We start from the raw sequence: 25,812 nt of genomic DNA, 5'->3' as shown, positions 1-25,812 counted from the left end.
CACATTGGCAACGGATCACTTGGCTGTCCAAATTCAATTTTTACTAAAGACAGATATCAGCCTGATATACTTGCAGAGCAGCACAACAGAGTTTATTGCACTGTCGGAAGTATGTGCAGCTTCCTGTTCATGTCTCTTAATATTTAACTCAATCTTAACCCTCAGTGTGACCAAGATTGAAAAATTTATGATGCTACCTGATACATTAGGACACTTCCTTAAAGTTTCCCATCATTGCATGGCTTGACAGACAGATAGAGCTGTCCTACTAACCTTTATCATTTTCCCTATTGTCCCAGCAGGTGTTATCTATTAGCTAAATGTCAGGCCTCCGGCCACCTCTCCCACAGCACTTCTCATTCCTGCTTGACACTCATGTTCACTCATATTTCCTTCTCCACCAAGCACTGTACGCTGATTGAGGATATGCATATTACCAAGAAGCTAAGAGAAAGATGTTTTTGTTGTTGTTGCCTGAGTCAAGTTTGTATTTCTGTGTGTCTGTTTATGAAACCTTGTGCTGGTGCTCCTCTGTTGTTTGAAATGCATTGTGAATGTGTGCAGATGTTTTTTTTTTTTTTCTTTCTTTTTGGTTGTTTTTCACAATTTTGCATGTACTTTTTAAACATTTTTAATGTATGCAAGTCGAAGACAAATTTCTGCCTTCTGCACGCAAAAGGAGGACAATAAAGTATTTTTCTATTCTTTCTATTCTAACATACACAAGTAGGACTTTGAATTCTATCAAAAAAAAATCAAACTGCCTTTTTTATATGTGCCATAGTCAGCTACATAAAATAAAAGTGCTGAACATACAGTGTAGGTCCACAGTGACGTGTTGTTTCTGTCTAATTCCCCATCCCACACCTCTCTGCCACCTCTCACTCCTCCATCGAACCACAGATAAAGGAAGAGAAGACGCCGGCGGCCACAGCTGTTCCTCCTCCGCCGATTTCAGCTCTGCCCGGTGGTTTCCTCAGGCAGCTGGTCAGAGATTCAGAGAAGGAGACCAAGCTCAAAGAACCAGAGGTCAAAGAGGACAAGGCAGCGGTGAGATGATCAGTCCAGTTCGCTGTGCTTCACTGGCATGAAAGTAAAGATCAATAAGAATAAGACACCAGATAAAAGATCAGTGTGTTGAGATGAATCAGTCTTTGAACAGGTTCGACAGTTTTCTGCATCTGGCTGCATTTTTCTTTCTTAGTTTTTCTGTTCCACATTTTGTTTTTGTTTTGTTTTTTTATCCTCTCAACCTCTCAACACCCTGCTTAACTGGAATTTTGGGCCCGGTCAAAAGTCATCACTATTAGTCGCTACATGGCTCGAGCTCTGAGCTCCTACATGTCTGACATAAAACTTAATCCATAAACAGCACAAACTTTGGGCTCCATCGTTGTTGCAATTGATGAAAACTGTCTGGCCGAAGTATTGATGTGTTTTGATTAAATATTTAATAGGAGCTCATGTTCAACCTGCGGATTCTACTTTTTTCTCCAGTCATTGGAATTAACTACCAAAATTCAGATATTGTGACATCCCTACATTGCCCCCTTGACTGCTCGGTCAAAGCCATGCACTGTAAATTGTGTGCTATGACAAGGTAACAGGTTGCATATTTGTATTTCCCTCCCTTCAGCCCAGCAAACTGAGTGACAACCTGGTGCAGCAGTTCCTAAACCCAGATCAGACCAATCCGATTCTAGAGGCCGAGATGTCTCTCCGGGCTGAGCAACAGGTCAGCAGCGGCGAGCAAGGCCTCAATTCCTTGCAGCCGGACAGCAAGGCCTCGTCCCAGAGGCACATAGTCACACCTGACCTCAGTAATAAACAGGAAACCAAACAGGATGTGACACCAGAGCCGCCAAAGCTGAAACAGGATACGAGGTCAGAAAAAAAGAAAGAGTCAGAGAGCAAGAAAACGGCACTGGTGGAGCAAAAGAAAGACAAGGTGGAGGTGAGGAAGGTGGAGAAGAAAGAGGAAGCAATAGAGGAGAGACAGGAGCCAGAGGGAAGGCAAGCAGATGCCACCATAACAGAAAATGAGAGGAGAGAGGTATGCTTGTTCCATTCACCTTTTAATAATAATAATTAAAAAATGAACGAATAAATAGAGAGATAAAACGTAAACAGATACTATGATATATTTTCTTACAGGTGCGGGATGTGTGGTATGAAGCTGGGACCGTGTGGTATGTCCACAAGGATGGTTTTACCCTCGGTGAGATATGAATACACCCTTGCCTGGCATGCACTCCTAGGAAGGAAATCTATAATAAACATATGACCATCAGTTTCACCAGCACCCCCCGTAACATACAGATTCCCTTCATTTAGATCATAATGTGTTTATGAAGGCCTTTTTCAATTACTTTAATGCCAGGACTGGGTCACAGCCACGGCTCCTAGGTGTCTGGTTACAGTGAATCTCTTCGGTGCCCCCTTTCATCCGAGCTAATCCAGACTAAATCTCTCATGGCACTGACCTGCTCATGGTAGTTACAGTTCAGTCAGCATCTCTCTGTGTGTGCTGCTGGCCTATATCTGCTCTGATCCGCTCCATATCATCCATTTCTCCATCTCATCCAGCCAGCCGGCCAGCTTCCACACATCCATCCATCTAGCTACTCACTGTACTGCACTAATCCCATTAGACCTTCATATGCTCACACAACCCCTAACCCTGACCTCGCTCTCTTACATGACAGGATCAGAGATTTATGCGCAAAGAGAGCTTGCTGAGCCAGACACACACGCACAAGCAGACATGGACACACACATACATATGCATACACATGTATGCACACAGGCGCACAGTGCCCATACACTGAACTGAGCCAGAGATTTGCAGATGCGTATCAGCAGAGCCGTCAGGCCCACTAGGCAGATCTGGCGCCTATAAGGTCCTGCCTTATCCAACACAGGCCCACAAAACCAATCAAATTTTTATTTTTCATTTGTTTATTTTTATTTCCTTTTTTTTACTAGCAGTGAAAAAAGAAACAAGTCACTTGATTTATTATTCAAAAACATGGGAAAAAGGTGATGGATCCCCAAATGTCTGGGCATGTCACTGCATATCAGATCAGCCTCTTAACATATAAAACCTTGAAAACCTGTCCAAAGGAATGGAACAACAACACACCAAGTATTACTGAATCTAACACAAGCCCTTAGTGATTCATTTCAGCAACCAACTGATAACAGGTGTTTTTGTTGCGTAGTGCAAATGATATTTCCTGGAGGGTGTGCAAGTGCTGGGAGGGATTTGTAAATGTTGTCTGACTATCGGATGTACACTCGTTTCAGCCACTCAGCTGAAGCCAGATGAAGGCACGCCTGAGCTCCCAAATGGTCGAGTGAGGGTCCGACTGGCCACAGACGGGTCACTGCATGATGTTACTGAGTATGACATTGAAAAGGTAGCTGCTTAGTTCTTGTCCCTATCATCACTGTCTACATCTCTCCATGTGGTGTTGTTCTCTCATAACTCCCTGCTGGAGTGACACCTCAGTTACATCTCTCTCTCTCTCTCTCTCTCTCTCTCTCTCTCTCTCTCTCTCTCTCTCTCTCTCTCGACAGTGTAATCCCTCAGAGCTGGATCTGTGTGAGGATCTGAGCGACCTGCAGAGTGTGAATGAATGTGGCGTACTCCACACTTTAACCAGCCGAGCCAAAGCCAGCCTGCCTCTTACACACTCAGGACCCAACCTGGTCAACTTCTGGCCTCCATCACACCCCCACAGCAAGGTGAAGTCAAAATAATCAATCAATCAGCCAGTCAATCAGACCTGATTTATATGGGGCTTTTCATACAAATGCATGTAACACAAAGTGTTTCACACAATAATCAATCAATCAGCCAGTCAATCAGACCTGATTTATATGGGGCTTTTCATACAAATGCATGTAACACAAAGTGTTTCACACAATAAAACAGAACATAAAAACTAGAGGATCCTGTAATAAAATGCTCAATAAAATGCATAATAAATCTCAGCAACTTGAACTGAGGAAGGCAATTATGCATGCATTAAAACTTAAAACAGCAAAATAAAGAAGGGTGATGTATGAAAAATAAACTCATGAATTACCTCACTGATCAATCAAGTTAGGAAACACTGACTTTCAAAAGTGCCAGCTGAGATGTTGTTTTCTGAGTTAATCAACTTTTTGCTGCTTAGACTGTTATTTTTGCTAGAAAAATTAATAAGAGATGTGTTCCCCAGGGGAAAATTAGCTTACATTAAATCTATTTTTGCTGGTTTCAGTCTAAGCAATGATAAACATTGTGCTCATTACATATACCCATTGCACACAAGAAACTGATAAACATAGATTAGTTGATTATTCATGTGGTGCAACCAGAGTACCTCAGTCTGCAGCCCAAGACATACATACCCATACACATGTCTGTTTATGAGTATGTATGTATGTCGTTTGTTTGCTAATGTATTTTAAAGGTATTTTAATGTATTTAAAGTTCTTTTCCCCCTACACCAATCCCTAAATTAGACCGATACCCACCCAATACATCAACAAACAAAATATGTATCTGGTAATAACACTGATACTAATACTGACTAACTAACAAATAAACAAGTAAAGGGAAAACAATGTTATTGTGTAGCTGATAGAATAATCAACTGGTGGAAGTGTTTGTAACGTTGTAAAAAAGGTTATAAAGGATTGCCATCTTGATTGGAAATCATCTGTTGAGCCTTGAGCGGAAAATTGATTTGATTCTCTGGTTTTCCAATATACAATCAGTTGATCAGTGCCACATTTCTAAGACTTCACACCTCCTCTCATGCCCTCTGCTCCTCCTCTGCCAGACCCCAAAGTCCAGGCGAGGGGAGTCTGTGTGGGATGCGCCTCCTGCTCTGGCTGCCCTGGTTAAACGGGTGCACGTGTCCATGGTTGGCACCCGGAGAGACCACAGTGTGTGTGCAGTGGGACGCAGCGGGACAGGCAAAACCACGGCATGTCAAGCCTTTGTACACACACTCCTTAAACAGGCTGGTACAGCCGGTGGGAGCATCAGTGGTGAGTGTGGCAGCTGGACCTGGATGGATATATAACAATTTCCATGCACTGCATCATATTATGACTATCACTGGTATATATTCATGTTGATAAATTTGTTTTCCAGTGGAGCGGGTGCAGGCTGTGTTCACTATCCTGAGGTCTTTCGGCTGTGTGAGCTCTCAGCACAGTGACGCTTCAACTCGATTTGCCATGGTGTTATCACTGGACTTCAACCACGCTGGCCTGGCTGCTGCTGGACACCTGCAGGTGCGCAACACACACAAACAGATGTAACGGTGTCCAAATTGCTGGCATGCGAAAAAATGCCCGTGTCTTCTCCCGTTTCTGCCCACGCTCTCACTCTCTGTACTTTCCTCCCTCTCTCCATCAGACCATGATGCTGGACAAATGGAAAGTGTGTCAGAAAACTGAGGGAGAGAGCAACTTCCTGGTCTTCTCTCAGATGTTGGCAGGACTCAGCACAGAGATGAGGTATTCTTGAGCTCACACACACACACACACACACACACACACACACACACACACACACACATAGCCCAGGGGTTTTGTTGTACCTCACAGTTATCAGCAGAAGAAAGGTTTTACTGCTGTTGTGATGGCGATATATGCTCTTCTTTTTCCTGATGCATCTTTCTTGACAGGACAGAACTGCAGCTGCACCAGTTCCCTGAAGCCAACTCCTTTGGTATTGTTCCTCCCACCAAGGTAAATAGGACCTATAGTCTAATTGGTTCTGTGCTTGAATGGATATATTTACATTTATATTTCGGCTTTTAGTTGAAGCTATAATCCAAAACAACTTAGAATGAATGAGACAGGAGAATAAGCTGCACACAAACTTGGAGATCTTAAAAATTTCAAGGAACTAAATAAATAGTGCAAAGGTCAGGGCCTCAGTGTCCGTGCAATATTTATGTGACCACAGAGCAGCCAAGTAAGACCGAAGTTCTGGGACAAGACACAAAATAAGAGTTAGGGAGGATTTTTTTTTTTTTTGCAGAGGAAGTGGAGAAGAGATTCGTGCAGTGAGGAGGCACTTCTTCAATCCATTAGTTTTCAGGCTGTGATGGAAAGCAAGCTGTGACTCAGCTGTTCTTGCATCAATAAACCGTCTTATTTCGACGACAGAATAGACATGTCCCTTCATCCACAGCACCTCATCCATCCACCCTCTTTATCACCAGGTTGAAGAAAAACAGCGAGCATCCGTCGCCTTCACCAAGCTGCTAGCTGCCATGGAAACACTGGGCTTCTCAGCCTGTGAGCAGAAGGCGATATGGCATGTTCTGGCTGGTATTTACCATTTGGGCGCTGCTGGTGCCTGTAAAGGTAACACTGATTCATCAATATCAGCCTCCCCAACACACACACACACACACACATGCGCACACACACACACGTATCCCATCCCACACTCAAATCCCAGCAAACATTTTGACATCAAATAGATGTTGATCCAACGGCCTGCACCAATGTTGACAACCTGTGTAAATATATAGCAGCGAAATGAAAGCTGTAGTTGTTCATAGCTGTTGTGCCATGTTTTGTGGAGACAGGAGCAAAATATATTTCTAACACAGTTTCACAAGCTTTGTGCAATATAACATCATAATGTAGTGGTGTAAAATAACAAAGCAGAAATACTTTGTCACTGTGCTTATTAAAGGAATACTCCAACAAAATACTGTCGACTTACCCAGACTGAGACAAAATGAGAACCAAACTACTTGACATACTTATCTCTCTGTTTCCTTTCACTTTTTCTTCACTTCATTTTGAAAATAAAACTTAAAGGCTACTTTTCCTCCATTATAATTTCCCTGTTACTCGATACAAAATATTAGGGGAGAGCCAGGTCCATTACAGATGGACCCAGGTCTGACATGCCATAACACGACATTCATGCTTTAACTTAGAAAAAGAGAAATTAATACTTTCAAGAAGAAAAAAACTCCTCCAAGGAGTATACCAAGGAAGAGAACATCCATTTTCTTGAGATGACAACATAAATGGCATGTTTGAGAAATTTTATTGGTGATGCCTTGATGTCAAAGTTCCCCTGAATGCAGCATGAGCGGACTTTTGTCTCCTTACAAAAAGCTACAAAAGCTGCAAAACGTTTCATCATTTCTTAAGCAAAAATACATCTCTCTTTTTAATGATTAACAAAATCAGCAAGCATTCTTGATTTAAAGTCACTTCAATTCAGTTACGGATATATATTTTTTGTCTGAAATTCTGAATTGTAAAGTGCCGCAGAAAGGATTTTTTTATTGTTTATTTTTTTTCTACAGCAGCTGGCTTTCAGTAAGTTTCAGTAAATATCTGAAGAAAATATGTTTTACTGTAAGAGTTTTATGCAAGTAGTCTGTAATGGGTGACTTTCACTTAATTACTTTTTACACCACTGTCAAATTATGAAGATGTGGTGCTTATTTGGGTTGATGCTAAACTCGATGACATCCTGTGTTGCTGAACATCAAATGTTTGCTCAAATCTCAGGGTGGAGTGACACAGCTCAATATCAACTCAATATCAATATCAGAAATTTTCACAGTGATGATCCATGTAATTCATATTTACACGGATTGTCAGTGTCGGTGTAACATCTGTTCATCTAAAAATGTTGGCTGGCATCTTTTGAGTCAACTAACTCCCTCATCATTACTTCCCTCAACCCTCAGTGGACTTCCTTTATTTTAATTGCGTCTTATTTCTGTTTCCTCTGGCTGCACCCGCTCCCCAGTGGGTAGGAGGCAGTTTGTGAATTTCGACAGCGCTCAGGTGGCCAGCAGCGTGCTGGGCTGTGAGGGAGAGGAGCTGCACACTGCCGTCTTCAAGCATCACCTCAGACAGCTGCTGCAGAGAGCCACTGGAGGCAGCAGAGAGAGATTCACAGAGTCAGAGGAGGGTGAGGCACACACACATGCACACACACACGAGGGGGTGGTCGTCACAAATAATCACACTGGAGCCCAAAATCTGTGTGAGCACACATTATCACCCAGAATTTACAATTTCCCACACATGCTGTTGTATTGAGAACACCAAACAAGCATATTATGCCAAAATCATATAAATGAAGCCATAAACATTTAACCATCTGCCTTCCTGCTTGTCTATGTGTGTGTGTGTGTGTGTGTGTGTGTGTGTGTGTGTGTGCAGGTCCAAGGTTGACTTCAGCTCAGTGTGTTGATGGAATGGCAGCTGGACTGTATGAGGAGCTATTCACTGTCATAGTCTCACTCATCAACAGGTACACACACACACACACACACACACATACACATACACACAGATTGTACGCATGCATCTATCTCTCTGTCTGCCTGTATACGTCGATCTATCTATTTACAGCATGTTGAATGTGTAACCAGGCAGTGGGTGAGTTTGCCAGGTGCAGGATCACAGCGCACATTAGCCAGATAATGTGGGCAGAAAAAGCTACTTAGCAGCAGCGCCGGGCTCCCTGTGATCTGGGAGCGAATCAAAATCACACCAGGAGGATTTGAAAGTCTCGGCACGGGCTCCCTGTTTGCTGATTTTATGATCCTTTTGTTGGTTTGCAAAACTCCTAATGGTTTCGTTCCTACCTATGGATCAGATTTTCTTTTAGCCTTTTCATTTTCCCTAAAATCAGAACAAAAACTCAAGACTCTGGAACAGCCTTCCTCATATACTCTTTTAATCAAATTTTAGTTGTTTATTTGTATATTTATTCATGTCTTTTAGCCTGTTTGCCCTTTTAGCCCTCTATCCTTTTATTTTCTGGATTGTTTTCCTTTTAATACCCTACCTTATTTTCGGGTTTTATTCATTTCTTTTTTTTCTTTTTTTTTTTTTAGTTTTATTGTGTGATGCACTTTGTGTTATATGTATTTGTATGAAAAGTGCTATATAAAAAAAGATCTGATTGCTGATTGCTTGACATTTTTGGGATCAAACCCGGGGGCATTTCTGATTGGCTGCCAAATACTAACTATAGTAGGAATAATCCAGAATCTGACAGAAATTACACATCATCAGCGTTCACACACAAAGAAGGGGACATTTCAGGTGTCTGGTCATCCAAGATTAACAGTTTGTTAGTCAGCACACATAAAGATTGTCATTCATTTGTAAAAAAAAAAAAAAAAACTGTTTCTTACCACTTTCCTAAGTGTCAACAGTTTTTCCAAATAATAACAGTTTGCTTATCTGGTTCAGTTTTTCAAGGAAGACATTAAGGTGTAGATTTAAAGAATTGTGAAGGGCATACATGAGGTAAACTGCTGTGCTGTGGATGAAAATAGGATCGGGCGAAATAATGGGACAAAAGGACAGTCCCCTAATTTGTCCCCTGCTAGAGGTGTCCCCAGCAATGTCCCTAGATGTCCCCAGAAAGATGTTATTGCCAGAAAACCAAACAGACAAACAAAAAAAGCAACAACAAACTAAAGATAACAATGTTTATTAATCATTAATCATGATTGATCATTAAATATTATTAAAGAGGGAATAACATTTCTGTCAGATTCTGAAATATGTCTACTGTATTTGCACCCAAAAATCTTTTCACCTTAACATAGATGGTACAAAGACAGAGATAGATATAGAGCCTCTTGCTGCTGTGACTGAAGTTTGACATGAACCAGTTCATCACACATTCACTCTCTCTCTCTCTCTCTCTCTGTGTGTGTGTGTGTGTGTGTGTGTGTGTGTGTTACCCCAGGGCTCTGAGCTCTCAGCAGCTGACTTTGGCCTCTGTGATGGTCGTGGACACGCCGGGCCTCAGGAACCCCAGACACGCCGGAGAAGAGCGAGCTGCCAGCTGGTCAGAGCTCTGCCACAACTACCTGCAAGAGAGGCTGCTGGAGCACTACCACACACACACCTTCACACACACCCAGGAGAGATATGCTCAGGTACACATTGGGTATATGCTGGAAAAAAATGTGTTTACACTATGTTTACTATGTTAATAGCTACAAAATGTATGTACTTGACATTTCTGCTAATCCTTTCCCAAAGCAAGCTGTCGTATTTTAGAACTCCAGTATGATTTTTGGCCATTTACAACAAAAAATTCAAATTTGAATGAAGGGATTTTCATTCTATGTTGTCAAATCTTTACTACCGCCACATGATTTGCACAATCACTTGTTGCAATGTAAAATCTAGGTGAACTGTAGTAAACAGGCCAAACATTCAAAATCACTGGTGTGGCCATTTAAATGCAACTTTGGTCAATCAAAAATTAGACTGTAGCTGAATTATCCAAAAACTACATACCTATCAATATCAACCAATTTGTCTTTCCATATTCATCCTTCACACTAAACCACAAAAGTTTTGTTTCACAAGTTTTCTTCCCTGCTTGCACTTGCCTGGGGAAGATCATGTTGATTAAAACATTGGAAACTACTAATATTAGAATTTATTGGGAGCTTAATGCAGTGTGCAGACTCTCACCACTTTGATTTCATCTCACAGCAGGACGACAAGAACACTGAGCGTCGATACATTTTGATTTCCATGATCCGTGAGATAGAATATATGAAGACAACAGAGAACATAATTGGCAATTTTATGGGTGTAATGTAAAAGTGATCTGATAATGAATTAATAAACAACTAACTTAACAATGATTGCTCTTGGGGGGTAATAAGTAAAATAAAAATGTTTTCTTTTGCAGGAGAAGATTCCCGTACAGTTTGAGTGTCCAGAGAGCAGCCCAACTGAGGTGGTGTCTGCTATCGACCAGCCGGCCCTACAGGTACTGAGTTAATATCTGCATTGCATATCACATGACGTGCATGTGCCACGTGAAAAAAGGAACATACGTTTTTAGATGCATGTAATAGTCATGGTCAGAAAAAGCTGAGAGATAGGATTAAATTAAGGATCCAGTGATGATCCATGTGTGCAAGTCCGGTCGTGACAGCAGCAGAGTTGCAGTAAAATACAGCAAAGAAAGAATAACTGATCATTTTGAGATGAGGTGATGAATGAGACCATGGTTGTGATGATTGACAGCCCCTGTCTCGTGGTGAAGGTAGTGTCTGGATTTCGTAAAATGAAGACCATGTTTCCCATAAATCATGTTTCTTCCCGTCACAAAGAGGATATTGCTGTTTCGTCCTGCACATTCTCCCCGCTATCACTTTGTTTTCTCTTTGGTTTCTGTTTGTGGGTGAAGACGCTCTCACTTGAAGAACTTCAGGCTGCAGAACTCCATACTTGACAAACTCGGAAAGCTGTAGCTCCATTTGTGCCTGAGGAACACTGTCCTCTCCCTGTTTTGTGCCATAAAGCAACCCAGCAGCATTGTTTGTTTATGTTATTATGCTCGAGCATGCTGGGAAATTAACTCTTTGGTCCACCTGCAACACTGTCTTGCAAACACCCAAATAATTACATTTCTAATGGGCACGGTTTGTGAGCAACTTGTGGTCTTTAAATTCTTGTGAAATGCAGCTGCATTCAGGCGCCTGTCACAGGAATTCAAACAAGAATTCTGACATCAATCAAATAAAAAAAAAAAAAAAGAAATCATAATTCATAATTTTCAGGTATTGTTTAGATCATTTTTGCTAATGTACGAGTAATTATATTGTTTGTTTGTTTTTTGCTTTTTCTCTAATGTTTGAGCATATTTTTGACCCTGTTTTTTTAATGAACTTGAGTAAATTTGATCAGGTTTCAAAGGGCTAACTGCTTCCAGCTTTAAATTTTCTGTCCCCATAACAAATTAATTTAACTTCCCCTTCTCTGAGACATAAATTCGGTAAAGCAAACATCATGTTTTGCTCTTTTCTTCTCTCATCCTTTCATCTGATTGAATAATCCTCATTTTTGGGCCCTTCTTCTTTGTTTTTATTGTTTGCTGTTTTGTAGCTTCAGTGGGCCGTTTCACACCAGCTCACCACAAAGCTGCAGGCTATTTCATTAAGTCTGCCACCGTTTCTGGTGGAGTGAAAAAAAATCTTCCTGCCACTGCAAATATTTACCTGCATTTGGCAGCTGGTGGGTGCTAATTTGTCAGTTTTTACTAGGGTCTCAAAATTAATCTGGTGATAATTCACAGATTTTTAAATTACATTTGAAGCACATGTAAAACTCTCTCTCTCTCTCTCTCTCTCTCTGTGTGTGTGTGTGTGTGTGTGTGTGTGTGTAAGGTGCGGGCCGCAGATGGAGACCCCAGAGGCCTATTATGGGTGCTGGATGAGGAAATGGTGACTCCATCCCCCAGTGAGAACAACGCCCTGGAGCGAGTCTGCCAGTATTACAGCAACACTGGTAAAGCCTTCAGCTGCAGCCACACACTCTGCAGTGCAGTCTTTGTGTGTACAAGTGTGTTTGAGTGTGTGGAAAGTATGTCATCTTTTTTTAGAACGTGTGTTAATTCAGCAATGGGACACAGTAAATATTTAAGTGTATTTAGATAGTGGCTCCCTCTGTGCCTCCAGTCCGTCAGTGTGAGCAGCCGCTGCAGTGTGAGGTGAACCATCTGATGGGTTGCGACCCAGTCCGCTATGACCTGACTGGCTGGTTTAGTCTAATTCAGAACAACCCTTCTGCTCTCAACGCCATCTGTCTGCTTCAAAACTCCACCATGTAAGTCTGCCTGAAGGCCCAGGAGGCTCTAATTCTGAAAAGATGGATGCGTGTTTATTTTATGTTGTAGTGATTCCCCTGTAGGCTTGTGTGCGAATGAAGTTAAGCTGCAGGATGTGTCAGTGGTTGGTGATGTTGCCTCTCTGCTGGGCAGCCTGGGGGGGTTTGATCCTCCATGAGCAAAATACTTTACGCCTGCTGCTTTAAGGGAGCTGAACATCTCATTTGGAAAACAGTGAAGTTCAGCAATTTAATATTTATATAATATATAATACATATAATATTTATATTTGAACGTTTGTGATAGGGCCCAACGATGTGGAAATAAAAAAATCATGCTGCAGTTACCCCCACCAGACATAGCGAATATGTAAGGAGCTATTCCACCTACAAGACTATGTGAGGCCACCTCCAGGGGGCGACATAGATCACTGAAACTGAGCCAAGCAGAGTAAAAATGAATAGCAGTCAATGGGACGTTTCCATCAAATGAGCTCTACTATAAACTATAATCTTTTTTTGTGCACTGGTGAAAATCAGCAGATGCTGGTCAACAAGATTCACATTTCTATACACTTAGATGAATGAAAAATGTTAGGGGAAAAATGTTAAGGCCAAGCAGCCCACACCATCGATTTCATCTAAGCTTATAATTCTGTCTTCCTTTATTAATATTTGGCTGAGTAACAAGGACAGTAATAGTCCAGTTACTGGTAAATCTATAGAATCAAATGTAGTGATAATTTTATTTTATTCGCTGAATGGTATATATTCTACTCTGTTTAGCAAGTGCTCAACACTGCCCCCAGAGGCCAAAATTGCACTGATTTTGGTGTTTGTCTCCGGTGGCTGTTTTTCAACTATCTCTGTATGTGGGCTTTTGTCTGGACATACAGTATATTGAAAATGTAATATAGGTCATATCTCTATAGATAAGGATTGTCTGAACATCTATGGAGTAAATTAAAGTGAAATTCACCTCCAGAAACTGAGCTGTCCAAAAAGTGGGCAGTCACTGTTGAGCTCTATTGCTCTGTGAGGCAACATGTAGAGTTCTGTTCAATTGAATAGCCATTCAGCCATGATTGTTCCTCTCTTTTTTTCACTCTAGTATGTCAGAAAGTGTATGGCAGTGTTGAAGCATGAGCTGAACCTTGCATGCATGAAAACATTGCATAATCTCACATTTGATCACGAGTCTCTCTCTGTCTCTCTCAGTGGAGCGGTGAAGACCTTGTTCACCCCCAGGATGTCTGTGCCTCCTTTATGTCGAGGTCTGGGCGGGTTGGAGGGGGGTAGCCAGCGCTCTCTGCAGAGGAACGGCACGATCCGAAAGACCTTCAGCGGTGGGATGGCTGCCATACGCAGACACTCCCAGTGCATATCAGTCAAACTACAGGCAGTAAGTATCCTAATGCACACTTACGTTATCCCCCCCAGAGCACAGCCAAGGTATTCAGTCATTCATTCTTCCTCTCTCACTCCACCCGCCCTCCTCCAGGATGCTCTGGTGAACCTGATACGTCGAGCCAGGCCCGTGTTCCTGCAGTGTGTGAACGCTAAGACAGACAGCGGAGGGTTTGACATTCCTGCTCTCAGGGTCCAGCTACACTCCACACAGATCCTGCCTGCCCTGCAGCTCTACCGCACAGGTTAGCAGCTTTGCATACACAGTTGGATTTACACTGAGGTCAATTTTCAGTGGAATCTGGCCAAATCATAATACCTACTGAAAGCAATCTGCGTGTAATTAACAGCGGTCATTTGAAGATCTAATTCTTCATAGTATTTCAGATGCTGTCTTGGCAAAAATATTTGTTACTATATAAAACTGCATCATGCATTTTTTACATACTGTGCTTTTGAGCTCCATAGTTGAACCGGGATCTTGGGGCTCCTGTGTTGTTCAGAAGTCACCTTTTGCTAGAATGCCAACCATTGAGACTTTTCTGTTCTGTCATCTCGAAGTTTTCTTTTCGAGGCTAAACACCAGACATGTATAGCCACATCTCTAATAACATGTAACACAGATGTTTCTCATGGCAAAACATAGACACACATGGTGTAGAAAGTGCCAAATAGTATTAAGTTTAGGGTCACCATTTATCTCAGCAGGTGCACATAAAAAACACAGCGATCTAAACCTGTCTCTGTGCTGTAATTCCAAATTATTTACTGGCCACCTGGCTCATGTCCCCAATTTATCTACCCACCCAACCTATAATTTACTCGAATTTGGGTGATAAATGGTGTTACTTTTGCTCTCTGCATGCACTACTTAGAAAACAAATACCTGAGAAGCAATTGGTGTGTCATATCTTCACAGCAGAACTGAACCACACAGCTAGCTGTTCTTTAAGTACCAAAATTATGTAGATGAAATGTAAATGAAACAAATTTCAATGCATTTCCTGCACTGAAAGGTAAAAAAAAAAAACTACCTTACCTGTGGAAAAAGGCTTAGAAACAGCCCTCCATGCCCGGGTGCTGTGCAAAACAGTCTGAGGGCAGGACGTGTGTCCCAGTGAGCAAATCTGTCCATTATTGCTGTGCACATTTTGCATTTGCTTCAAAAATCCTGCCTCTTTTATAAAATGGCTCTTTTATTTAAAATGTCACAGTGCATTTCAAAGAAAACGGGACTTTAAAAAAAGCTGCTTAAGCTCTTGTGTGCGTGCACCTGTCTTACTGTCATGTTTTATTCCTTTTTCATTCTTGAGTCCTGCTTTTGTTCAGGCCGGAATCCAACCTGCTCAGGCAACATCTGGAAACCTATCAACTCCCTACTGAATACCACAGATGCTCTACTTGTTGATCTCTGTTCAATGATTAATGCTAATGATGATTAGCAGTAGTTAATGATTAATGCTTCCCTTCCCAAAATGCTTCATAATAAATCTTTGTCACTTTTGCAGGGGGGGCAAATAGTGAGAGGTCATTCTGTGTGCATTTTTGAAACCTGTGCAAATTCACTTGATTTTTTTTTCAAAAGCACTGGAAAAAAAGCAATTGGCAAATTACCAAAAAAGACCCCAAAATTTGCGAGAGAATTAGTTACAAAAATTCCATTGTTTTACCATTTAAATCCTCCTGCCTGAGTCTGCGGTGTATCCAGTCTTGATTTGTTGCTTTTTGACCTTTGTTAGTTCAGTGATCATTAAAGTTTTATGTGATTTTGGTAAGACCCAACACTGTTTGGAGTAACTTCACCTCCTTGCCTTTTTTTCTGTTCATAAGACCTGACTGTTGATCCAAGGTCTGTATTTTGAATATGGATCCAGATTTCTAACCCTCTCTTTCTCTCTCTCTCTCTCTCTCCGCTCCTTTTTCAGGTTACCCAGAGCACATGACCCTGAGTGACTTCAGGTGTCGTTTCCAGGCGTTGTCTCCTCTAATAATGAAACGCTACAGCTCAGTGTTTGTCACCTATGATGAGAGGAAGGTCCGACCAAACAGACACACATACACACACACACCCACACTCACATATGCACACTACAGGTCATAAATATAATACTATTTATTTTCTGTACTTTCTCTCTCAGGCAGTGGAGGAGTTGCTGGCTGAGTTGGACCTGGATAAAAAGAGCATAGTTCTGGGTGCCAGCCGAGTGAGTCAACATGTGTAACAAATGTAAACATGCTTGTAAAAAATGCAAACAGCAGAATAAGCCAATATTCATGAATTATCCCATCAAAGCAAGCAGCTTTTAAAGAAGTACTAGGGATGTGATTGCAACAGCAGAGCTGAGACAAACAAGCAGACGACTGCAGGAGTAAATATCTCAAATAAAAAACACATGAATGCAAGTGATACAACATTTGGACTATTATCTTGTCCTGCTCTGTTTCAGGTGTTTATGAAGCGAGGTGTGTTGTGTTACCTGGAGCAGCGGAGGGACCAGCTGGTCAGCGGCTGGCTGCTGCAGCTACAGGCTGCCTGTCTGGGACATCTGGCCCGTCAGAAGTACCGCAAACTGAAGGTGAAGCATCTTTCTATAAGCCTGGCACATGCACTGCCGTCACGTCAAGCCCTTCTCTGCATGCACAATAATCATCAGGCTATAAAACACTGCTGCTACGTGTAGAGTGACATGTGTTGAGGAAAACAAAAAAGAATAAAATAACAATTTGACATTTTGAATGGACGCTGTTGCCAACACTATTTCAATAAAAAGTGTGCATTTGTATATCAGAACACGCCTTTGTTTAGGTGGTTAATTTTTCTTTTTCAGTCTCATATTTTTTGTTTTTGTTTTGTCAAAATACTATGCATTTGGTAACTCTTGATGTATTTTTCATAGAAAACCCCATAAAATAGAAATAGAAAATGTATCAAACAAGGTGCATTTGAACTGCTTGTTAACCCACCAAACCAACAAGGATGTCATTAATTGAACTAAATAATGCATTAATTGAGAAATATATCGACATCAGCACACTTGTCTTCATATGGGTTGAATTTATAGACATTGATTGTTGAAACTGACAAAATCTTAGAGCGAGGTCTGTGCTTGGTGCACTTGATGCTGCTGGTTTGAAAACAGACAATTTTAACTTTTTCTATTTGTTTTTGATGATTCAGTCAAAATTGTCATGTCACTTGGGGTTCTTCGCCTTGATAAAGCTGCAGATTATGACACTCATTTGCAGCTTTGAAATATATATCTTTTTTCTTTGGCAAATGCACATCTTTACCTATATATTTTCCCCTCAAACCTATAGTTAAATGCAAAAAATGTGTAAACACCAGGGATGCCGTTACCCTCTCAGTAAATCACCTCTCAGCAACAGCAGTGTGTGTGTGTGTGTGTGTGTGTGTGTGTGTGTGTGTGTGTGCGTGCGTCTCCAGGTTCAGCAGATGGCAGTGAGCTGTCTGCAGAGGAACCTGCGAGCTCTGAAGGCCGTGGCCAAGTGGAGCTGGTGGAAACTTTTCTGCAGAGTGCGTCCTCTTCTAGACGTCAACATGGACAACCAGAGGCTCAGAGCAAAGGAGGTATACACACACACACACACACACACACACACACACACACACACGCACACATACACACATAAGCTGGCTGTTAATGCAGTACAATAATAATAACTGTTGTAAAGCAGTGTTTACAAATGCATTGCATTCACAAAGAGAGTTTGGAGTAATGAAAATGTTATTAGATGCAAAATGTAAGCAGTTTAATGGGGTTTTGGGGGTCTTATAGTGGACACCCATTACCCATCATGCCTCAGCCAGTTGATCTGTGGTGACAGTAAGCTGCACAGCAACTTGATTCAGCTGGAAGTTGAATATTGAGACCCTCGTTCTCATTCTGTCAGGATGAGATCTCAGCTTTGAGACGACGGCTGGAAAAGTCAGAGAAGGAGAGGAATGAGCTGAGGCAGACTGCGGACAGCCTGGAGACCAAGGTGCGTTTTGCAACACACTCACACACACACACACCTGCACACCTATAACTTGGGTCTTATGTGCGCTTTCACACACACATATGACCCATGTTGGCATCCGTGTGTGTAGGTGACGGCAGTGATGTCTGAGCTGAGTGATGAGCGTTTCCGTGGCGATGCGGTGGGTCAGGCTCTAGACGTGGAGAGGGCTGAGAGACTCCGCCTCAGCAAGGAGAACAAAGAGCTGCAGGTAAACTGACTGAGCGACCCGTCTCACCTCCTCTGTTTTTTTCAAACATGAGGATAACCCTGTTCCCTGCTCCCTGACTCATCAGGTAAAACAAATGTCAATGAATGATGTTTTGGTTATTAGTTTAAATTAGTGTGAATACTTTGACACAGAGAGGCGACTGGTAATTTAGAAAAAAATTACTGGGACTCAAGTGAATAAAACAAACAAAAGAAAAGAAAAGAAAAAAAGCTATCAGAACTAACAAATAACAGAAACAACACCAACAACAATAATAATGATAAGTAAAAAACATAAGAAAACTAGAGCGTTAATGGAAATAATAACAGAAGTAAAAACCCATCTTTTTAACATGAGACTGTAATATCATTACAGAGATTGACATAGCAATTTGTAACAACTTTGGAAAAGTAACAAGAGGACTTCAGGACTTTGCTGAGAGCTGTGTTGGCGCCCGGCGTCGTGTCTGACCAGCTGTGTTTCTGTCTGCGCGTCTGCCTGTCAGTCGATCTCAGACAGAAAACCAACAGGCGCCGGTTCGATTTTCGCCTCCTCCTCAGACTTCAGACGAGTTCAGATGATGACTCTTCTGTTTGGTTTTGTTTTCTCAGGCTCGTCTAGACCAATGTAAGGTCACCATGGAAACGCTGGAGAAGCAGCTGGAGGAGGAAAAACAGAAAGTCCAGATTAAGGAGAGTCAGAAAGGACTAGGAACAGGTAAATAACAAGGGACTCTTTTGCCATTCAATGAATACCCCAAAGTTTCTGGGAGATTTGTCCATTGATCAAGTGATGAGAACACGCTGGTCACAATATATTATACATGCAGAGCAGACCAAGTGAAGGCTAGTGCAGAGAACAGGTGAGTTGAAAAAAGCACAGAAAATGAAATCAGAAAAAGTATAACAATGTATAAACACTGAGTTAAAATGTCACTAAAATTGCAATCCTTTTAACACCACTGCATGTGAACGTATAGCTTGTGTTCAGTCTCAGGTTATATGTCTGCTCCAGTCTTGTGATAAAATCCAACATGTCACCACTGTCAGCCTCCCTGCTGGAGCTGAGGTGGCAGACAGGCAGGCTCTTTAGCTCCCTCACAGAGACACACAACGTAAACAACAGCAGCGGCGGCACTGTGAACCAGCCTCATCCAAAATAGGTGATTATAAATCATTTAAAGGCATGGTTACCTTTGCCAGCAAAGTTGGGGGAGGTTTTGTTTTCATCCCTGCCTGTCTTGTCTGTTTGTTAGCAAGAAATCTGAGTGGGTTGCCAAGAGATTTGGCTGAAATTCAGTGGACAGACAGCTCCAGGCAAAACAATCAGTGGAGCAGATTTTGGTGGTGATCCAAAACTGGAATTTCTGTCACTGGACAACTATTATCCTTTCAGCCAGAGCAGTTATGCTGCGTTCAAGTGCCAGTGTGAGGCTCCGACATCCTGGACTTTCAAGTTGGCTTCTAAGACATGATAATTTCTTCTCCCTTTTATCCAACCATTGGTTTCCATTCATTCCACTGCGATATGAAAATGAGTTGTCAGAGACTTCAAACTTTCCTCACACCAGTCGTCCACATTAGTTTTCCTAAAAGCAGGAGCACTGTTGTGTTTTGATGACTTGAAATTGGATGGAGTGAAATGGTCCCTCCATCAGAAAACAGCCCCCAGGGAAATGTTTACTTTATATAATTATGAGTTCTGTGGTTTATGAATTGTGACGATATTTGACGATTAAGGGATTTTGATTACATGTTGTGAAATCTTTAGTTCCCCTGCATGATTTGCAAAATGATTTGTCGAAAAGTATAATGTGGGTATATTGTAGTGAAATGCAATCTCTCAAAAACATGGTGTACTCTTTCAATATTGGGCGGTTAATGTGAGTTGCCCAAGTGGATGCAATTGGCATGTTCCATGGAGGGTCAATAAACACATTTTATCATCACCGCTGATAAAGATACATCCACCCCTCCCGTCCACAGAGAGTGAGCTGACCCTGCAGCTGGAGTGCTGCCAGACAGAGGTTGAATTTGTTCGCAGACGACTCAAGCAGACTGAGGAAAAACTAGAGACGGAGCGGCAGACACGACAACAGCTCGATAGCAAGGTGAGACAGTGTGACAAGCACGGTGAAACCACTGAGAGATTTAAATGTCTAAAGCTGATAACTTCGTGTGCGTCTGTGTGTGTGTGTGTGTGTGTGTGTGTGTGTGTAGGTGGCTACTTTGCAGGCCCAGCTGGAGCAATCGAGGAGGAGTGTGACAGAGCTGAAACGTCAATGCCGCCGTGTGACCTCTGACCTTCAGGATGCACGGGTGCTCACTGACAGCCTGCAGAGCCGCATGCACGAGCTTGACCGGAAACAGAGACGGTGTGTGCCTACCTTTTTTCCTCTCTCTTTTCCCCCCTCATATTATGCATCATGTTATTCTTAAATATCATCATATTATCCTTTCATATTACATTAATCCTCATATCACTTCTCTCACTGTTTGACAGTTTCCATTTGGCCAGTTCAATGTAATTAGTATTGATCCTGCAGCATTGTTCCAAAAGCATCTGCTGACTGTGTGTGTGTGTGTGTGTGTGTGTGTGTGTGTGTGTGTGTGTGTGTGTGTGTGTGTGTGTGTGTGTGTGTGTGTGTGTGTGTGTGTGTGTGTGTGTAGCTTTGACAGTGAGTTGACTCAGGCCCTGGAGGAAGCTGACAATGAGAGAGAGCAAAAGGACAAAGCCATTCAGGAAAACGCTGCTCTGGGGGCTGAAATATACACCCTGCGCCGCAATCTACAGGTGTGTTTGTTTTTGTGCATCGGCTCGGAAACAAATTGTAGTGCTTTACTTGAGGGAGAAGGAGCTCTGGTAGTCATGTGGGAAAAAGAAAGATAATAAAATATCTTATAGCATAATACCGTAGAGATTCTCAATACTGTGATTTATTATAAAATGACAGCGTATTGTCCTACCATGACAGAGATTAAGCCACATATTCATCACTGTACCTCACTGTATGGCAGCGGTCCATGTACACTAGTAGACAAAAGAATCTTTGTCTTTCCTGTGTGAAACTCATTTGCATACAAAGGGGATTGTGGGAGACTAAAATAGTGACAGTAAAAACACAGTACCCAATAACAAATACTATATTTACTATATTTAGAATTCTTAATTTGATGTGTTTCAGCGTCAGATTAGTGATGCTGGATTGACGTCAATTTCTTGTGTTTAAGCCTTTCACAAACATTTAGTGCTTAACACAAACCAAAATATCTCCTGATATAAGGGTCCCTATGGGATAAGATTACTTCAAATGAAGGGTCAATGAGGGTCCCCGGCTTATTTAAAGTCAACTTGGGGGCCCAGAACATGAAAAGGTTTGAAAATGTTTTTTTTTTTCATATGAAGTTTGTTAGAGTCCAGGTATAGACAGGTGAAGTTTCTCACTTCTTGTTGCTCTACAAAAAAGTGTTTTTTTTTTTTTGTTTGTTTTTTTTTTGCCTCGGATCTCTGCTTTTTCCACAAGACTTTTTCCTGTTGAGTTGCTGTGTATTTGTGTGTGTGAATGTGCTAGAGGCTCAGTAAAGTTGCCAGGGGGCTTGGGTCTAATCTCCCCATGTGGCCACACCTGCTAAAAGTATCCTGGAGGAAGATGCTTAACCCCTACCGGCTCCTGGGACGCTGCACTAACCACAGGGCGAAAAGAGACTTTCCCACTTGGAGGATGAGTAAAGTTTAACAAACTTCAACAAATAAACGTGTTTGTGTGTGTGTGCATGTGCGTGTGTGTAGGAGAGCCAGTCAGAGGTGGGCCGTCTGCAGCAGCAGAAGGAGGAGTTGTGCGCTCAGATCCGTGACCTCAGCCTGCCTGTTGACCTCGCCTCTGATTCACTACCAGACCTCAAAAAACAGCTTCGCCTCTCGGAGAGCCAGGCCGGCGAGAGAGCGGAGGAAATCACCAAGTTGACTGCCAAAATACAACAGCAACAACAGGTACTTGCACACACACACACACACACACACACACACACACACTCACTTAAGCACGCATTCAAAACCACACACACCAGCTGTTCTCACCCTGCTGTCTCCTCTGTAGGTCCATATGCGTTTTGAGATGGAGATGGAGAGGATGAAGCAGATCCATCAGAAAGAGCTGGAAGACAAAGAGGAGGAGCTGGAGGATGTGCACAAGTCCTCTCAGAGACGAGTAGGTCAACACTGCTGCTGTAAAGCTAACTGGAGACAACAAATAACCACCATACCATGCATTAAACCACACAATATACGGTTATGGATACATTTTTTCCTAGAGTTTATCCATTTTTCTTTCCTTGGAGAATACAGTTTCTCTTTCATGGTATTCCCAGAAACCAAAAAAAAAAAAAAAAATCCTGTTGTTGAGCAGTGCAGCCTCAGCCATCGCCGTCCTCTAAACTGTGCTCAGCCTCAGATGTGCAGGACAGCACCTCAACATCGTGCCGCTCCCAAGGGAAAATATGGACAAACAAGAGATGCCACATATTCATGAGCTGCTCAAGAATGCAAATTGAGATAGTTGAGAAGGTCATTGTCCATTATATAGGCACACACACACACACACACACACACATACACACACACACACAGTATACATTCACCTTTCCTCTGCATATGCATATGTACAGGCATATGTGGGCAGTGCACTGAACACCAGGGTATAAGATGAAGGCAGAAATGGTAGGTCGCTAAAAAGAAAAAAAAGGGAGGGGAAAAAGATGATTTGCTTTAATCTTGTTGTTTCTCTGTATTTAACAAATGTCATTGTCACGAGCTGCCAAGATTTGCAGGGATAAAGTGCTTGTAATTACATCAATTTACCCACACAGCTGCAAAGTCAGCTTAGCTTACAATAGCAGAGTGTAGGCTGTGCAAGGAGCAAGGAAAGAATTTGGGAGCAGTGATAGTGAGTAGGCTTAAAAAGGCATGCGTATATGCCAATTAATTATGTGTGGTGTGTAATATGCATAAGATGAATTATCTGCATTGATGAAATGGATAAGATTTTGTGGTCTGCAATGTGAATATGTATGTATTTCTTTATTTATTTTTGCTAAACTCTTCCAAGAATTTCCATGATGCTATGCTAAAATGCTATAAGCAAGACCTCAAATTGCTTAGCATTTTAGCATAGCATGGCATTCATCTACTTCAGTTTCTTTTGCCAAATAAAAGAAACACTCCAAAATGCTAACAAATTTTCATATTTTTCTAGATGTCGATTGATCAGTTCATCAGTAAAATAATTAAAAAAAAAAAAATTGTCAGTTGCCTATCACATCCAAACCTACAGTGTGTCTTCAAATTGCTTCCTTAGTCTGACCAGCAAGCATTTAAAAAAAAAAAAAAAAAAAAAAAAAAATTGTAATGATATCTACAGATTAGGTTGTCCTGCTTTAACTTTCTGATTTTATTCGCAAAAAACTGCAATGTTTCAATCAGAGACGGTTTCATTAGGCAGACATAAGATTAATGATATACAGTATTAAACATGGCATAGCTAATCAACCAATCAGAAAGTGACACATGACATTTACCACAGAATTGCACTGGATGTCCAACAGCTGATGTCAAAACAGCTGATTTGCACAGTGACTGCTGCAGTTTTTTGGGAATACGATGATGATGTTTTGGATGTTTTAGCAGTGTGCCGGGACTATCTCCTTTCTACAGTTGGTCTGTTTTTGTTCCTATGCATCTAGAGAAAGCCAACTCAGGTGTGCATAGTTGTTTGTTTGCATTTTGTGTTGATATGAAACTGAGAAATGCCAGTTATGTTGAGTATTTATTAAGTTATACCCAGCAAATCTTTGTTTTTATTTGATAAATGACTAAAATCCATTTTCTGTCAATTCACTAATCAATTGTTTCAGCTCTACTTCTTAGACTTGAATATTGACACAATAATAAATGTGTGGCTGTCAGAAGGCAGCCTAATGTGCCCACTCATTTATTAAAGGGCACGGCATTGAGCAGGCAGAGTGCTATAATTACCTAAGCTCTGTAATCAATTATAAGTCGAGGTTCAGGCAGAACACCGCTGCAATATGCAAAAATGGCCAGCAAGGAAGAGGTTTTTTTTTTTTTTTTTTTTTTTTTTTTTTCTGAGAAGCTTTTTCTCAGGGTATGTGGAAGGCTCAGGGCTCTTTACACCAGAGTCATGCTCAAGTCAGCTGTCAGCTTTTTTTTTTTTTTTTTTTTTTCTTATAATTGCTTGGCATGGAGACCTGTCTTTGGCCAACAGAAACAAACTACAGTAGGGCCGAAGTGACTGACGAGGTAATTGGTGTCAAGCTGGAGGAGTCGATCCAATAGCTGACATCTTTGACCGGCCGGTGGTCAGGAAAGTCAGAGCACTGAGTGTTGTCTCATGCTTGTGATGGGGAATTTGAATTGGTCATTCATCATGTCATCTTTGTGTGTGTGTGTGTGTGTGTGTGTGTGTGCGCAGCTGAGACAGCTGGAGATGCAGTTGGAACAGGAGTATGAGGAGAAACAGATGGTGGTTCATGAGAAGCACGACCTGGAGGGACTCATCGCAACACTGTGTGACCAGGTAGACAACACACTCACACACACACACACACACACACACACACACACACACACAAAGTCGATACCCTTGCTTTAAACTATTGAGTAATCATGCACGCTGTGTCAAATGCATGTCTGTTATTTGGGTGCGTGTGAAATAGACTGACTGAATGAGTGTCTGGCCAGGGTGACACACCATAGATTATCATAGATTATTTTGGGTTAATGCTCTCCAAGTGATGAATATGACACGTCACTTCTACATACAGGCAATAATACAACAGGAGCATATGCAGCAAGGAGGTGGCAGCTAATTCAGCACTCTCTGTCTTTGTCACTACAGGGATGTAATGGGAGTAGTGATTAGTGGCCAAGGCTTGGGCTGTTGCCAAACTTGGATGCAGCTCTTTATAGAACAGGAAACTGAACAGGAAAAAAAAATCATCCTCCTTAGAGGCTGCAGAGTGAAGAATGTTATTTTTTTTTTTGTAAGACACAAAACTTTTGAAGTTTCACATCCCGGTTCCTTGGCTTTATGTGTTTTCCTGATCACATCCCCGCTGTGTATTCTCACAAGTTAACCTGACTTTTCCTGTCATGTAGGTGGGCCACAGAGACTTCGACGTGGAGAAGAAGCTGAGGAGAGATCTGAAGAGAACTCATGCCCTGCTGGTTGATGCCCAGCTGCTGCTCTCCACCATCGACAGCTCGGGACAGAACCAACCCAACGGCAGCAAAGACCAGATAGAGCGCCTGCACTTCCAGGTACACACACACATATGCACACCTATATATTAACACTTCTTATGACTATAATGTCAGATAGCAATCTCTGGTCATAAGGATGTATGTGCATTGTTATTATGCACTATAATTAATTTTGGGTTCCTTTTTGATGCTCTGTCGGTATGTGAAGTGTACATTCTTATGATACACACTGCCTTGATCATATTCCGTATTCA

At 41.8% G+C, this 25,812-nt stretch overlaps 1 protein-coding gene across 1 annotated transcript in view; it reads left to right on the top strand.

The window, feature by feature from the left end:
* Nucleotides 1-25,812, top strand: part of myo18b (myosin XVIIIB) — a 45,745-nt gene that overhangs the window by 11,035 nt on the left and 8,898 nt on the right. The window contains exons 2-33 of the mRNA XM_030065846.1: nucleotides 904-1,050; nucleotides 1,637-2,053; nucleotides 2,155-2,218; nucleotides 3,307-3,419; nucleotides 3,580-3,747; nucleotides 4,833-5,043; nucleotides 5,150-5,292; nucleotides 5,417-5,517; nucleotides 5,688-5,751; nucleotides 6,231-6,375; nucleotides 7,793-7,957; nucleotides 8,212-8,302; nucleotides 9,758-9,950; nucleotides 10,721-10,801; nucleotides 12,204-12,324; nucleotides 12,495-12,642; nucleotides 13,861-14,044; nucleotides 14,144-14,294; nucleotides 15,975-16,084; nucleotides 16,188-16,253; nucleotides 16,497-16,625; nucleotides 17,495-17,638; nucleotides 17,962-18,051; nucleotides 18,161-18,280; nucleotides 18,892-18,997; nucleotides 20,266-20,390; nucleotides 20,500-20,654; nucleotides 20,950-21,073; nucleotides 22,070-22,270; nucleotides 22,377-22,487; nucleotides 24,768-24,872; nucleotides 25,454-25,615. Of these exons, the coding sequence (XP_029921706.1) occupies nucleotides 904-1,050; nucleotides 1,637-2,053; nucleotides 2,155-2,218; nucleotides 3,307-3,419; nucleotides 3,580-3,747; nucleotides 4,833-5,043; nucleotides 5,150-5,292; nucleotides 5,417-5,517; nucleotides 5,688-5,751; nucleotides 6,231-6,375; nucleotides 7,793-7,957; nucleotides 8,212-8,302; nucleotides 9,758-9,950; nucleotides 10,721-10,801; nucleotides 12,204-12,324; nucleotides 12,495-12,642; nucleotides 13,861-14,044; nucleotides 14,144-14,294; nucleotides 15,975-16,084; nucleotides 16,188-16,253; nucleotides 16,497-16,625; nucleotides 17,495-17,638; nucleotides 17,962-18,051; nucleotides 18,161-18,280; nucleotides 18,892-18,997; nucleotides 20,266-20,390; nucleotides 20,500-20,654; nucleotides 20,950-21,073; nucleotides 22,070-22,270; nucleotides 22,377-22,487; nucleotides 24,768-24,872; nucleotides 25,454-25,615 (4,455 nt within the window). The remainder of the gene's footprint in view (nucleotides 1-903; nucleotides 1,051-1,636; nucleotides 2,054-2,154; nucleotides 2,219-3,306; nucleotides 3,420-3,579; nucleotides 3,748-4,832; nucleotides 5,044-5,149; nucleotides 5,293-5,416; nucleotides 5,518-5,687; nucleotides 5,752-6,230; nucleotides 6,376-7,792; nucleotides 7,958-8,211; nucleotides 8,303-9,757; nucleotides 9,951-10,720; nucleotides 10,802-12,203; nucleotides 12,325-12,494; nucleotides 12,643-13,860; nucleotides 14,045-14,143; nucleotides 14,295-15,974; nucleotides 16,085-16,187; nucleotides 16,254-16,496; nucleotides 16,626-17,494; nucleotides 17,639-17,961; nucleotides 18,052-18,160; nucleotides 18,281-18,891; nucleotides 18,998-20,265; nucleotides 20,391-20,499; nucleotides 20,655-20,949; nucleotides 21,074-22,069; nucleotides 22,271-22,376; nucleotides 22,488-24,767; nucleotides 24,873-25,453; nucleotides 25,616-25,812) is intronic.

The sequence above is a fragment of the Myripristis murdjan genome, chromosome 12 (assembly GCF_902150065.1).
Source record: "Myripristis murdjan chromosome 12, fMyrMur1.1, whole genome shotgun sequence".
In the NCBI taxonomy this organism is placed as follows: Eukaryota; Metazoa; Chordata; class Actinopteri; order Holocentriformes; family Holocentridae; genus Myripristis; species Myripristis murdjan.
The sequence above is the reverse complement of the archived record's forward strand: the minus strand, read 5'-3'. Positions and strand labels throughout refer to the sequence as shown.